This window comes from Stegodyphus dumicola, chromosome 11 (assembly GCF_044657685.1).
Source record: "Stegodyphus dumicola isolate Sdum_Otavi_A_Nest chromosome 11, ASM4465768v1".
Classification (NCBI taxonomy): Eukaryota; Metazoa; Arthropoda; class Arachnida; order Araneae; family Eresidae; genus Stegodyphus; species Stegodyphus dumicola.
This window is the reverse complement of record NC_140778.1, coordinates 69,556,564-69,571,177: the sequence shown is the minus strand read 5'-3', so window position 1 is coordinate 69,571,177 and position 14,614 is coordinate 69,556,564. Positions and strand designations below refer to the sequence as shown.

The window sequence follows — 14,614 nt, the reverse complement described above, 5'->3', positions numbered from 1 at the left end:
ATAATAAAACAGTTATATGGGATGATCAATAGGTTACCAGTTGGCTTATGACAGATTATTGCAATTTCTTAAAATGAAGAAATCAAGACATTGAATGCTGTTGACTTCTCTTAATCATAAATTGCAAATTGGGAAAGCTTTCTGAAATAAATGAAAACAGCTGTTAAGAGAAAGGTTCTTGCCTTCTATAGCAACTTTGGCACAATTCAGGCTTAAGAAAATGCATTTCAAAATTAAGAAAAATGACAATCATATTTTCATGCAGATTTTAGGTACCGTAGAGAGCAACATTTAATTAATAAATGAAGATGATATAGCAGAAGTTTTCCATTGTGATGACAGTGCCTCACTCAGCAATGACTGGCGAAATTTCTCGTATGGTTTTAAATCTGGAAAGTTATTTGAGAATGAAAAGATTTTGATTAACACTTCAGTTGGAATTCTCTACACAGCAGTTACAGACTGTCTAAGAAATTATGTCTGTGAAACATAAAAAAGAATGAAGCAGTCATTACAACTACATTAAAAGAAGTGTTTAATAAATAAGAGCTTTTTTAGTAAATTTTATTTTCCTTAAGGTCATAAATGCTTCATTATGCCAATTTTTAATTTTGTACTATCTACATGTTATCTTAGTCCTTGTCTTGCATATTGCAAAGTAACAATATTGAATAGCAGACTTTACATTGCAGTTGTTCAGTATTTTTTAATATAATTAATGTGATGTTCTCAGAATTTTTATTCAACATATATTTTTTTAAATATACAGTTAAAATTTTTTTTTTGCAGTACATTAAAAATAATAATGTGTAACTTTACTTAAAACAAAGGATTGTTTATAAGTACTGAAGAATGTAAGAAAATTCTTTTAAGAAACTTATACCGATTACTGTTTTATTATTAAAAGAAAGTTAAGCTGGCTAGTTTGATGTATTTTACAAATTCTCAGTATACCCATCTTTGCTGATATGGCTTACATCTGTATGATAATCGATATTATCTATGGTCAGTTTATTTGTTCAATGGAACTGCAGCATCAGTGAAATGGTTGTATAGATCTGTGAGTTTGATTACATAGTGGGAACACAAAGGCAATAGTCTTGACAAATTTCTGCAAGAGAAATTCATATTGGATTAATATCTTTAACAACTTTTGCAAGAAACATTTACATTAAGTTAAATCCTGCAAGAGAAATTTGCATTGAATTAAATCCAGAGACCAGAATGAAGACATAATCTTGTCTGTGTTTTATCCACCTTTGAGGCTTGATTTGAGATGTCCTCACAAATAGTCCCAATAGGAACCTGTATGGAAATAGACCATATAAATACAGATTATGTTTACACATTTTTAAGAACAAATTTGGGTCCATTTAATTAATGTCTAAAATGTAAAAAGTATTTTTTCAATGTTTGATCTGATACTCCGTTCACTGGTCTGTAAGTTATTTCCATTGATATAAGGGCTTTTTGTGAAATTTCCAAGTATATTGATTTCCATAAAGTCCAACAGTTGTGGTGGGTTTGCACTTAGAAAGAGCTCTTTTTAGAGACCAGATGCACAACGCGTCATTATCAGGGGACTCTGCATTAATACATGGAAAAGATATGTATGCGATACTTGTACCAGTCTTCATTTCTTCAATAAATGCAGTAGTACTTTTCAAAGTATGATCTGTTACTTTGTCTTGATGAAGTTTTTATTTTTGAAAGTCATCAAGAAAAAGAAATGCAATTTCTTCCATAAATGTTGGATATAAAAGTTTCTTTTGATAGTATGTTGAGTTGATTTTAACATTTGTTTCTACTTTTCTTATTCCAATGTAAGAGAATCTTGTGGCAATCATAAACCTTTATTGAAATTTTTTCCATTGATTTAACCAGGTTTATGCATTTTTTCTCTTCATTTTTGATAACAAACTTTTTTGTTGCAGTCATTTAGGTAAATCCATGGTTTTTTTAATGGTGACAGTGTATTTCCATTTATATGCTACTAAATAGTTTTTATACAGAATTCTACAAATTATTCTGCATTGATACATGTACCTTTGAAAAAGCTGGTGAACATTATATTTTAGCTTTTTAAAGTTGTATATTTTGGTTTATTGTTTTATTTATTGCTGCTACAAATGGATATAAAGACTTTGCAATTTATTTCTGAATCGCCAGATTTTCTGTTTTTATCAACAATATAACATTAGAAACAGTACATACCGTTTTCGGGTATTCATTTGGACTTTCTTTCCTTGTAGAAGTAATGATTACGGCGTTTACCCTTCCCATTTAATAATGTTGGTTATTTTGCATTTAGAAGTATTACTATCATGCATTTGAAAATGTTTTTCAATTATGAAACAGGGATATTTCTTTTTAGAGACTGCAATAACATATACTTCAATCCACTGCTTATTTATGTGTGACATTTTGCAAGAAGAATAAAACAGCAGGAAGTATTTTTACTTTTAAATAATAAGCTGTTACCAGGAATTTTTATTCCAAAACATTTGCTCTTTAAAATTTTTTTAAAATTGAAATCATTCTAAAATATATAAGCTTCATCTGCAATGCATCATCAACATCTTCATTTAGCGAGTTTTTCAGTATGTTCAAGTAAATTCTCCCTATAGATTCCCGTCACATCAGTAAAGATGAGCATATTCAATGTTTGTAAACTGTGTCCTCAATCCCCCCAAAAAGGAAAATTTGATGTCAGTTCTATATTTTATTATAAATTTTTAAAGTGTTTCATGGAGTTATGAATAATAACCTGGAAAGTTAAAAAAAAGTAAAAGGTTATTTATTTCAAAGCACATCTTTAGAGGAAAAAGCAGTTGATTTATCTCCCTCTCAAAAAAAGGTTGTGTCTTACTTCTTAAATGTATTTGTTTTCTTATTTAATATCTTATATGTTAAAAATAATATGAATTAAAATGTGTATTTTCTGAAAATAGATGGTTATTTATTTAAATATTCTTTAAAATTGCAGATGCAACAGACTTGTTGCTTACATTTGAATCTGGAGACAGCAGAGCATGTTCTACTGTCAACTCTGATAAAAAACTGAAACCTGTAACAAGGCTTTTTATGAGATGTGGATCAAAATTAGGTCACCCAAGAATATTTTCAGGACCTGATGATAAGTGTTTTTATGATTTTGTTTGGGAATCCAGCTTAGCATGTGCCGATTTAGCGTAAGCAGTTTTGTTTTTCTATAACAATGTTCATGAATGTGAAAATTTACAAAATATTGCTATAAACATATAATACAAAATATTGCATGATGATTCATATGCTCCACATAATCAGAATTTAAACCATTTGAAAGTAAGATATGTAATTTTTAGAGTAAATGAAATTCATTGTTGTCTTAACAGCAGTATGACAGCATGTATGTACAGAATTCTGATGATCGGCAAATGCCTGTAATTTGCACATATTTTTTGGGTGTAAACAAACAAAACTTGGGCCTAAATTCAACATAATGACATATTTATCAGCGGTATTTGTCGTACATATATGAAACTGTATTAATAACATTTTGTTTGGGAAAAATAAATTCATTTTATTAATGAAGTTATTAGCTTTTTCTACATGCAAAGTAATGCCTTTTGTTAATGAAACAGTTTGGCTTTCTGCATGCATTATTATGCAACATTTTGTTTTAGATAAATCTTTCCTTTTCACTGTCTTTTAAAGTTGATTTTGAATTTATATGATAGATATATATAGAAAATTCATCAATCCCCTCTTTTTCAGATCCTAAGTTCAAACTTTAAATGTATTTATTGCTAGGTGTCATCATGTCTGGCTTATCTGCAGTTCACACTAAGAAAGTGAGGAATAGCTTCTTAACAGAAGCATTTATTGTAATTTCCTTGGCATGCAAAACTGAGGAACAGGAAAAAGTGGTGGAATATGAGGGATACGGAAATTTTTTAATAAATCCAAAACTTCAGTTCTAAGATATTCTCTAATTGTTAACAGTATACCAGGTTGTTCAATAAGTTCGCGGAACGGAAATGAAGAAACCAATTTTTATTTGTAAAAATGACTTTATTTTTCAACGTAGTTTCCTTCAACTTCAATATACTTATTCCAACGGTCTTCTAATTTATGGATCCCTTGACTGTAGTGGTTTTTCAGCAGCTATTACCTCTTCGTTTGAAGATAATCGTTTTCTATGGAGATATTGTTTGAGGCATGGGAAGAGCCAGAAGACGGTTTGAGCTAAATCTGGCAAATAGGCTGGATGTTGCAACAATTCGTACGTCAATTCAGTTATTTTAGCAATGGTTTTTTGAGCTGTGTTCGCAGGTGCGTTATCTTGGTGGAAAATGATTTTCTTTTTCTGTAATCCGGGTCTTCTTTTGCGAATTTTTTCATCTAATTGATTCAAAAGGTTACAATAATAATCCGAATTAATTGTCCACCACTCATTAACACCACTCCTTAGCCTCCTGTTTTCATCCAGGATCATGACAGTAGACCCAAGTCTCATCCATTGTGATAAATCGACGGATAAAGTCGCTTTTATTCTTCTTAAAACGCTCCAACTTTTGCTGGCAAAGTCGCATCTGAATGTGTTTTTGCTCCATCGTTAGAGAATGCGGCACCCATTTTGCACAGAGTTTTTTTGAAACCTAAATTAACACTCAAAATAATGCTCACTGTGCCCAATGAAATGCCTAAAGCCTCTGTTAAATCTCTTTCAGTCAATCGACGATCTTCCAATACCATATCTTGTATTTTTCCGATGATTTCCGGTGTTGATGCAGTTTTTGGACGTCCCTCTCGCGGATCATTATCAAGGCTGGTACGACCACTTTTGAAATAAACTAGCCCACTTGCAAACCATTGTTTTTGAAGGAGCAGATTCACCCAACACATTCACCATTTCGGTATGAATTTCCATTGCCTTTAAACCTTTCTTTACAAAGAATTTGATAATTGCACCTTGCTCAATTTTATCCATACCTGAAAAAAGGCACAACACGTTAGATATAAAGGGCGGTTAAACAATGAATAAATTAACAAATCGAAATGAAACTTTTGACGTGTTCCTAAGAAAGAACAAATATGAAAATCGCATCGAAATTTTAAGTCTAATATTGATGAATAGAAGGCGCTCCATGAACGTATTGAACAACCTTGTATGTACAGGAAACATAGCGTATAGAGATTCATTTTATTGAAGCCTTTACATTGGGGTAATTTAAACAATGTGCTAATTTACTTTTGCTTTAATTTTACAGCATTAAAAATGATTTGAAAGCAGTTTTGCTAGTGGGTATGAAGTTCTGTATGTTGTTTCATTTAGTTTTAATGAAAGAAGGAAATTTTATATTGACCATTAAAAAAATTTCCCTATTGTTTATCCTTTTCTCTTCATTACATTTTCTTTTGCATTCCACTACCTATCATTTTGAATTTGAATGGCACTATCATGGTTCAATAATTTTCAATTATAAAGTGAATACCTACTTCTTCTTTTTCGTATCAGTTTGCTTTTGCGATGGATATATGTTGCTCTTGCTCTATGCCATTTGCCTGATAAGTAGCCTTTTTATTTGCCACTAGATGGTAGTTTATTGTATTTCATAAAAATGATGAAATTCATAAAATATATATGCATGTTGCCAGGTGAGGATAAGATTATTGACTTGTGCAGGAAACTAATTTAAAACTTCAAAGTGCGTATAATTAAAAAATGCATTTATTAATAATCAAGCAGTTAATTAGTTGCTGTTATAAAAAAATAATTATAAAATAATTAATAAAAATATAAACAGCATTAATTAGCTTTTGATTGCAATGATAAATGCAATCACAAAATATTCTAGTTATTTCATTAGAAGAAGTTATCAAAGCTTATTGCTTTAAATTTACATTAAGTATCAAGTATACAAACTATTTTATTTAAAGATGGCACTAGATAGTAATGTAGTACATATGGTTTTCCAGTAACACAAAATAGAATATTTAAAATTTAAAAAGGGTATTTATTAATACATATGCATATCTTAATTGTTTGTTGCAGTTAAAAAAATATGCAATAAAACATGAAAACATAAAAGAAATAAAAAGTTTAAATTAAATAAAACATAAAATAATAAAAATGAATCAAATTTATTAAAACTATTTAAATACTTTTAAATATCAATATAAAAATTTACAGGAAGATTTTTAAAAAATTCAATATGAAGAGAAACTTTTTAGTATAATAATTTTCTAGGAAAAAATCAATCTGGCTAAACCATGAATTATTTTGACATTTTCTCTTTTATTTAATAAATCGGTTTCACATTTCATAAACATAAATACTTCTAAATTTGACTGCAAGGCCACTGCATAATCAATTTTTCATATACAGGGTGTTCGTAATTTATTCACTGGGTAAATATATATTTTGAATAATACAGAATAAGAGATAGGGAAAAAAGTCTGACTAAATTTTATTTAGCACTCCAAAGAAATTTATATTAATGCACATCAACATGAGCATCATTAGTTGCTCAGAGAAAATCAAGTTTGTTCTTGATCTCCCTGCAGAAGTTGTTAAGAATTTGCGGATCTCGTTAGCTGTTTTGTGGTGATAGATTTTTCAGTCTTTGATTCTGCAAATCTCTGCAGCATAAATTCAGGTTTTCTGGTACCCCAGAAAAAACAAGTCAAGTGGTGTGATGTCTGGAGAATGGGGTGGCCATGAAATTGGTCCACCTCTACTGATCCAATGGTCTGGAAATATTTTATGAAGGAACACACACGTGCAGCCCAGACAGGGGGTTGCATCCTGTTAGGGGGGAAAAAAGACTTTTGTCTGCACTTCTGATTGTGGTATTATAAACAATCTCAGCATAATCGAAGTAATCATCTAAATTGGTTGATGACTCCAAGAAAAGAAGGGACCAATCAGTTTGCTATGAGTTAGTGAATGTAGTTATATGTTTACCTCTCCTCAAACATGAGTTGTTACCATGTTATGATTGTAAATGAATTTCCTGAACTTTCTAAGAGAGTAAAATATAAAAGCAATAGCAACATTAATAGTCTTTAAAAATATTATGAATTTAAAGAATTCATAATATTTGCATGTTTTAATTATTTGTGTGCAACTAATTCATATATAGTGTAAAAATGGGAAAGAGAAAAATGTAAACAAAACTCAGGAGGACATTATCTGCAATCCTCAAAATTTGGTAATTCGCACAACCCTTAGTCCCAGTGTGTGTAGAATGGAGGAATTCTACTGTAGTTGTATTTTCTAATTTTTATATCGAGAATAATGTGTAATTGATACATTAATTGTAAAGCAATTTTAGTGTTCTGTAATATTTCAAGTACAGAAGGTAGTAAATTATAATTATGTGTAAGAATTTATAACTTTTACAGTGTGAAAGTTATGCTGGAGAAGGATGGTATTATAAAAGATCCAAGATTCGATTATTCCTTAGACATTACAGATATTTTAAATCGGTAAGCACTTTACATATTGTACTGTACTATTTGAATTTTATATTTATTTTTTAGATTTTATGGCTTATTTTATTAGTTTATACATATAAGAATTTACTTGAAGTTTTCAGGAAAGTTTGCATCCATGATATCCGTGACGATTTTTATATTTTATATTTTTGCAATCTTTGATGTCTGAAACTTTTTTAAAAGCACTTTTGGAAATTACCTTTTTGTGCTGTATGGAAGTGGTGTTTTACAGAAGAACAATAAAGCAGATTTGATAATGATCACAGTATATTATTTTGTTTGGTTGTACAACTGTCGTGCAATACTCCTTTTAGAGTAATGAACCTATCTTTAATTTCTGATGGAATAATTTTACTACTGTATAATATATTCTCTTAAGTTATATTCGTGGAAGCATGAAGGAAATTAAATAAATAAGCATGATTTGTAAAACTGCAACATTTTGACTGTTCCTGAAATTAATTGAAAGTTGCTTATGATCTTGAAATGCAGAAATGGGCTTCAGTTTGCTTAGTTTTAAGGGTTTTTGATGGGAAAAACAGAATCAATTTTCATTGTGCATTTGTCATGTCTAGATTAGAGAAAGAACGAGAGGGATATGTTTAATATTTTATTGTATCTTTCAAGTATTTTCATTATCTCATATGCTTAAGTTTGAGGTTTTGTGTAAAAGGAAACTAGTGTATGAATGTATTATTGGAATTCCTTAAAATTTTTAAATATTAATTATGTATCTGATGTTACTGCTATAGCTTTTGAGGGAGTGTATCTGTTTGGGACAAATGGGCATGTGTTGATCCTTCATGTGCATAGTCCCCCTTCCCCCAAAAAAATCTGACCATTTAATCAATTGGAAAAGAAGGATCACCTATGTTTTGTTAAGTATTGTAATAGTGAAAAATTTCAGGTATGATATTTCAATGAAAATATCCATTTTGACCGCTATCAAATGCAATTTAAGGATGTTTTGAATGACATCTGTATGTAAAGGCAGAATAATGAAAGGAGTTTTTTGCAAAAAAAAGGACTTTTTTGCAAAATGGATTGTAAAATTAGTTCAGAAGAGATTTTTTTCTTGATGTCTGTACGTACGTATTTTGCATAATTAAAAAACGAATAGCCTCAGAACATTGAAATTTTGTATACAGTAAACTCTCGCTACAACGATACCCGATACAACAACTCCCTCTACTACAATAATGTTTTGTGGTCCCGGTGATTTTGCATATAAACTAATGTTAATCTCCCCTCAATATTGCGATATTCTCTAGAACAATAAACCTCTGTAAAATGATTTTTTCAATCTAAATTTCAGTATTATTTTCTCCCTTTATAATAATATTTTCATTTTCAAATGCTTTTTTTTTTTCGTTTTCTTTTGTTATTTTTTCCGTCTATTAAGACTCATTGTGGATATTCAACTTATCCCTGAATAAATAGCTATTGTTCAGATTTCAAAACAGATGAAGACCACCCTTTTGGGAATTGGAGTGGGTAAGGGGGGTGAAGTGTAAATGTATGCCTAGTCTCATTTCCCAGTAAGCTTTGGAATTCTGATAAGGTTTAAGGACATCTAGACCTGTCTGGTCACCTTGTCACAGAACAAGTGCCCTTTGTTACAGGAACAGGGGGAGATGGAGGCGGGGTATTGTTAAGTGACATACTGAAAAGTGAGTTCAAATGTTGTTTTATAGTCTTTAACGATTTTGAGTTCTACGCGAAACATTTGGTTTAAACTTTTCTTTTCGAGATAAACTGAACTAAAGCAACGATCTTTTCGAGATAAACTGAACATTATCAATGATATTGATGAGGGAATGAAGCAGATTGATGCGGCTAAGAAACATGGATTATCGCAATCTACAGTTGCAACGTTCCTAAAGAAGAGAAAGCAAATCGAAGATGCTGTAACTTCAAATGAAATTAACCCAGAGCGAAAACGACTGAAAGTTGCGACAAATGAAAACGTTGATGCTGCTGTTTTAAAATGGTTTCAAGAGATGAGAGCAACAAATGTCCCAATAAATGGATCTTTATTATATGCAAAAGCACGGAAATTTGCAGCAGTGCTAGGGAACGAAACTTTCAAAGCTAGCAATGGTTGGTTAATGCGTTTTCGAGATCGTCATGGAATAACTTTCCAAGAAGTTCACGGAGAGAAAAATTCAGCCCCGATAAACGATGCAAATGAGTGGCAGCAAAACAAGATGAAAGAAATCTTAGAAAAGTATGCTCCAGAAGACATTTATAATGCAGATGAAGCTGGGCTGTTTTTCCAACTCCTACCCGATCGAACATTGGCATTCAAGGGTGAAAAGTGTTATGGAGGGAAGAAATCAAAGCAGAGACTGACTGTTCTGTGTACAAATAGCACAGGAACGCATAGAATACAGCCTCTCGTCATTGGTAAATCATTGAAGCCAAGGTGCTTTAAGAATGTGAAAAGTCTTCCCGTGGAGTATAAAGCAAATAAGAAGGCTTGGATGACGTCTAAATTTTTTTCCAAATGGTTACAGAAGTTAGACAATGAAATGAAGAAGAGAAAGAAAAAAATTGTTTTGTTGATAGATAACTGTGGTGCTCACACGTCATTTCCAAAGCTACAAAATATCGAAATCGCTTTTTTCCCTGCCAATTGCACTTCAATTTTACAGCCTCATGATATGGGCATAATTAAGTGCTTCAAAGGATATTACAGAAAACGGTTGGTGGACTCCATACTTGTAAACTTTGAAAATAAAGTAGAAGACCCTTTCAAAGCTGTAAATGTCAAGGAAGCGTGTGACAATATTGCTGGAAGTTGACGGGAAGTAACAGAAAAAAACCATTCGGAATTGCTGGAAAAAGGCTGGTCTTTGTGTTATGGAAGATAAGAAATCTGATAATGATGAAAATTCCATAGACAATGATCTCTCAGATGATCAAGAATGTGTTTTGCACATCAAAAAATCCGTATCCCAACTTGAGGAAACAAGCGGTAAAAAGTTTGGAATTAGTATAGAAGACTATTTAACAGCAGATGATGATCTTATGGTTTTCGCAGGAGTTACTGATGAAGATATTCTCTCTGAAATTACTGATGAGATAGGAAACAATGTTGAAGATGATGATGATGATAATACAGGTCCATCGCAGTCCTTATTGTCATCTCAGGAAGCTCTTCAGTCTGTGAATTCTCTACCGACATTTTTTTCAAGCCTTCCGTCGACAAATGAAGAACATTTTCGTGCACTAGACTCAATGCATACAGTATTGGTGAACTTAACAGTTAAAAAAATCAATAAACAAACAAAAATATTGGATTATTTTCAATAAAAAGTGTTTTCAGGTATGTGAATATTTCTGTGCTTATTTTCTGAATTTATCTTATTTATTTATTTTTTTAGTATTTAAACCACTATTGTTAGTATTTTACAAATTAATTTCTTCTAAATATAGACTTAAAAGTAGTATGTTATGCACCTTAAACTAATAATAATAATAATAATAAAAAAACTCTTATTAAATGCTCAAAATATGTGGGCCCTGGATATAACAATATGCCTCTCTACAACAGTATATTTATTTGGTCTCTAAAATATTGTTGCAAAGAGGTTTCACTGTATAGGTCTGCTATAACATGTAGTTGTTCACCTCCTTTTATGGTTATAATCAGTCGCACCAAAAATATATAAATATATATAATGTGATAATATTGTGCTTTGAGCACTGTGATTTTTTTTTCCTGTTTCTTTTCACCCTTTGTGTCCCCCCTCTAAAAAGTGTCTTATTACTTATGGGTCCCACTGTGTATGTGTAGCTTTCACTCTTCTGATATTTATTTGTAGTAAATTTTTCTGTTTATAATCTTCATTTAAATTTTTTTTAATAACAAAATTTTATTTTGACATGTACTGCTTACTGATATACTGTTATATTATAATTTATTTAATATATTTATTACTTTAATATTTATATAATTCATGATTTTTTTAGTACTTTCATTGTGAATGGATCCTCGGTCTCTGATCAGTATGTATACAAAATAAATTTGAATGGTACATCTCAGGATTCATCAGATGCTGAAAACCCTTGTTCTAAGGCTGCTGTTTGTCAGACTAAACCGCATACAGATTTCATGCGAGATATTGGTAGCATTGACTCTAGAACTTTTGTTGTGAGAGGTATTTTTTAAAATTTTTTCATATATCTAAGTTTATGTAACATATTTTGTTCTTTATTAACTCCTTCTGGACGGGGTATATTGTATATGCATCATCAGCTAATCTTATGAGACAGCATGCCGCTTAGCGCAACTCATCTTAGAGACGGTGTGTTGCAGTGTGCAGTGCACCAGTTTATCACCCGCCTGCTAATGACATTTGGGACTGAGGCATATATGACACGCACATCTGCGGAGGGTTTTTAATTCAGCAACATGCCATTGTGAAGGGGTTAATGTTTCACAATGATGAAAAAAAAATAGCTACTGTCACTTACTTAAATTGAACTTTTTGAAATGCTTTACTTTAGTAGCAAGTAAATAAGGTTTTAACATTTAGATTTCCCCCATAAATATACCTAAATTCCCTCTTTATGTTTGCCCATTAGTGGTTAAATTGCTGAAGTTACTGAGTACAAGTGATTTTGTGCAGCTTTTTGAATTTTGACATTTAATTCCTACTGCCTTGTTAATTAACTGAGTGACATGGCTTTTTGGATCTTGTTCATGAAGACCTGTATTTAAACGGCATTTATTAGCTAAATTTCTAAAATTACTTATTTTAGTCTCTCTCTTTTTTTTTTTTTTTTTTTTAATAAACTTCGATTTTCATTAAGATGTTATGTACACTGCTCAAAAAAAAAAAAAAAAAAAAAAAAAAGGGGGACAGTGCTATATCTCCCGTTCTACTGTGCCGATTGACAAAATTCAAACAGCGTTTTTCATGTCTCGAAAGCACGACTTAGGATATATATTAGATTTATATATAGCACTATTCTAACATAGGTATTTTGACACAAAATCGGACTTTTTCTGAAATAACATACCAATTTTTTTACATATTTCGATTCTACGACTCAAATTATGCCAGAATACCAAGTTTTGTAAAAATCGTACGAGTAGTTTTTAAAATATTAGCTCTCAAAATTTTAGCTCCTCAATGTTAATTGAATTTGGCAAATATTTATTAATATCTCTTTTTTTATTAAATTTTTTTGATTTTTCCTTTCACATTTCAAAACTTAGGTTCATTCCAAATAAAATTTACCCATTTTTTGTGTTTTATTTTTAAAATTTCTATTTTTAAATAATTTTTATAAATTTTTCGAAAAAAATTTTGAATTATAACCTATAAAATTTTTATCATCATCTTAAAGTAGGTGTATTTTTAAGCATATCTGCAAAAAATTAGACTTTTTTATTCAAAATTTTCTAAGATATACACGAATTTACATATTTTCGCGTTTTGAAATTTGGCATCTTTTTTTTGAGCGATAATAACGCCAAATGTGGTTTATGGATTTTTGTTACAGTGAATTGCCACAGCTATTTTTAACCTTAAATTTCAAGTAAAATTTTACAGAGAATTAATAATATGATATTGTTTCTCTCAAAGATGCATAATAAATATTTATTAATACTATATGAAAAGTTATTTTTTTTTTAAATTATAGATGATATTATTCAAATTTTTAACTATTTTTTTAAATTTCTCTCTTTCTTCCTTTTTTTAAAAAAAGTAAGAGTAAATTTTTGTAAGAGTAAATTTTCACCTTCGGCCTTTTATCGTCTGCTACTTTACTTTAACTTCGCTTAATTCGAATTGTCTAAAACTGAGAATTTTCATTTGATGTTTATTTGAATTTTATGAAAATATTTTATGACATTAACTGCATAATTTATTTCTAAACAAACTGTTGCTTATGAAGTGGCTGAAAGAGCGGCTGATACTATCATCCATATTTTTAAATCACAGTGTATTTTTATAGAAATATAAGATTTAGAATAATCATTTTATAAAAGTCAAATTATGATATAAACATACAACCCTCTAGAGACTGAATTAATGGAAGTTCAATGGTTATGTAGAAATGATCTGCAGCTACTTAATGGCTGGATAAGTCAGCAGGTTCTGTGGACAATCCTTAAAATTCTAATTTAGAATGTAATTGTCAAGAACTGAATCCTGATCATCAGTAGTATAATAAGTAATTATTATGTTTATTAATAAATCCTTATAAAGTAACTGCAAATATTTCAAAAAACTTACTGTCTGAATGCAAATATTTTAAATTTTATATTAATCAAGATTGCACACGATATTATTTATTTACACTTCAATTTTTACTGTCAACTCTAGTAGAAGTTACAAATCAATTATATTTAATTAAGGATTGAATTGGATTGGATGGCTTATTTAATTATGGCAAAGCACACGAGGGCTATCTGCCTAAAGGGAGAGATGCTTTCGTGGAGGACTTTCTAAGGGAAACTGGCTGGTATGCACGTTACACATGGGGAAATCCATGAAAATGCCCATGCAGCCAGCCCGTTAGCGGGATTCGAACCTCAGACCGAACTACCAGTGTTCAGCGTCTTTACCACTCGGCCGCTAGTGGGCTATTTAATTAAGGAATGACCATCTAAGTTTAGAAACAGCGTACCGTAACAGCAATTCAATTATTGGCGCGGTATCTTTCATGTTACTCTCGATTGGCAAGCTACATGATTTTTAATGAGTATTCGAGTTTTGCTAGTAACTTTACTTGGAAATTGCGCCTTAAACTAAGTTAGTTGGTTATTTGAACATAGAAACAACATGGGAGCTATTTGATTAAGATGCTTTCATAGAGAACCTTTGTAAGGATAACATAGAAAACTATGGAAACCAACCATGCAGCCTGGGTTAGACATCGCAACAAACAATTAGTATTTAACAATCTTCAAATGCTAGGCAACTGATGAGGCTCCAAAGTGAATCTCCAATTTAATATTTTATTTGTAAATATTTAAAAAATATTGTTGTATTCTTAGACGCAAAAAGCAGAATTTCAGTTTTGTTAACTCGTTAGTTAACTACCAAGCCGTAGTGCAAATGAATATTCAATTTCTTTTGCAATAATTGTATTCACTTAATATTCTTGGAATATG

General features: G+C 30.7%; 1 protein-coding gene across 2 annotated transcripts in view; it reads left to right on the top strand.

Annotated features, from left to right (window-relative positions):
- LOC118195571 (cation-independent mannose-6-phosphate receptor-like) overlaps positions 1-14,614 on the top strand; it is a 109,142-nt gene that overhangs the window by 69,370 nt on the left and 25,158 nt on the right. For both annotated transcript variants that reach the window (XM_035366902.2, XM_035366903.2), the window contains exons 9-11: positions 2,987-3,191; positions 7,390-7,473; positions 11,458-11,645. In XM_035366902.2, the coding sequence (XP_035222793.2) occupies positions 2,987-3,191; positions 7,390-7,473; positions 11,458-11,645 (477 nt within the window). The remainder of the gene's footprint in view (positions 1-2,986; positions 3,192-7,389; positions 7,474-11,457; positions 11,646-14,614) is intronic.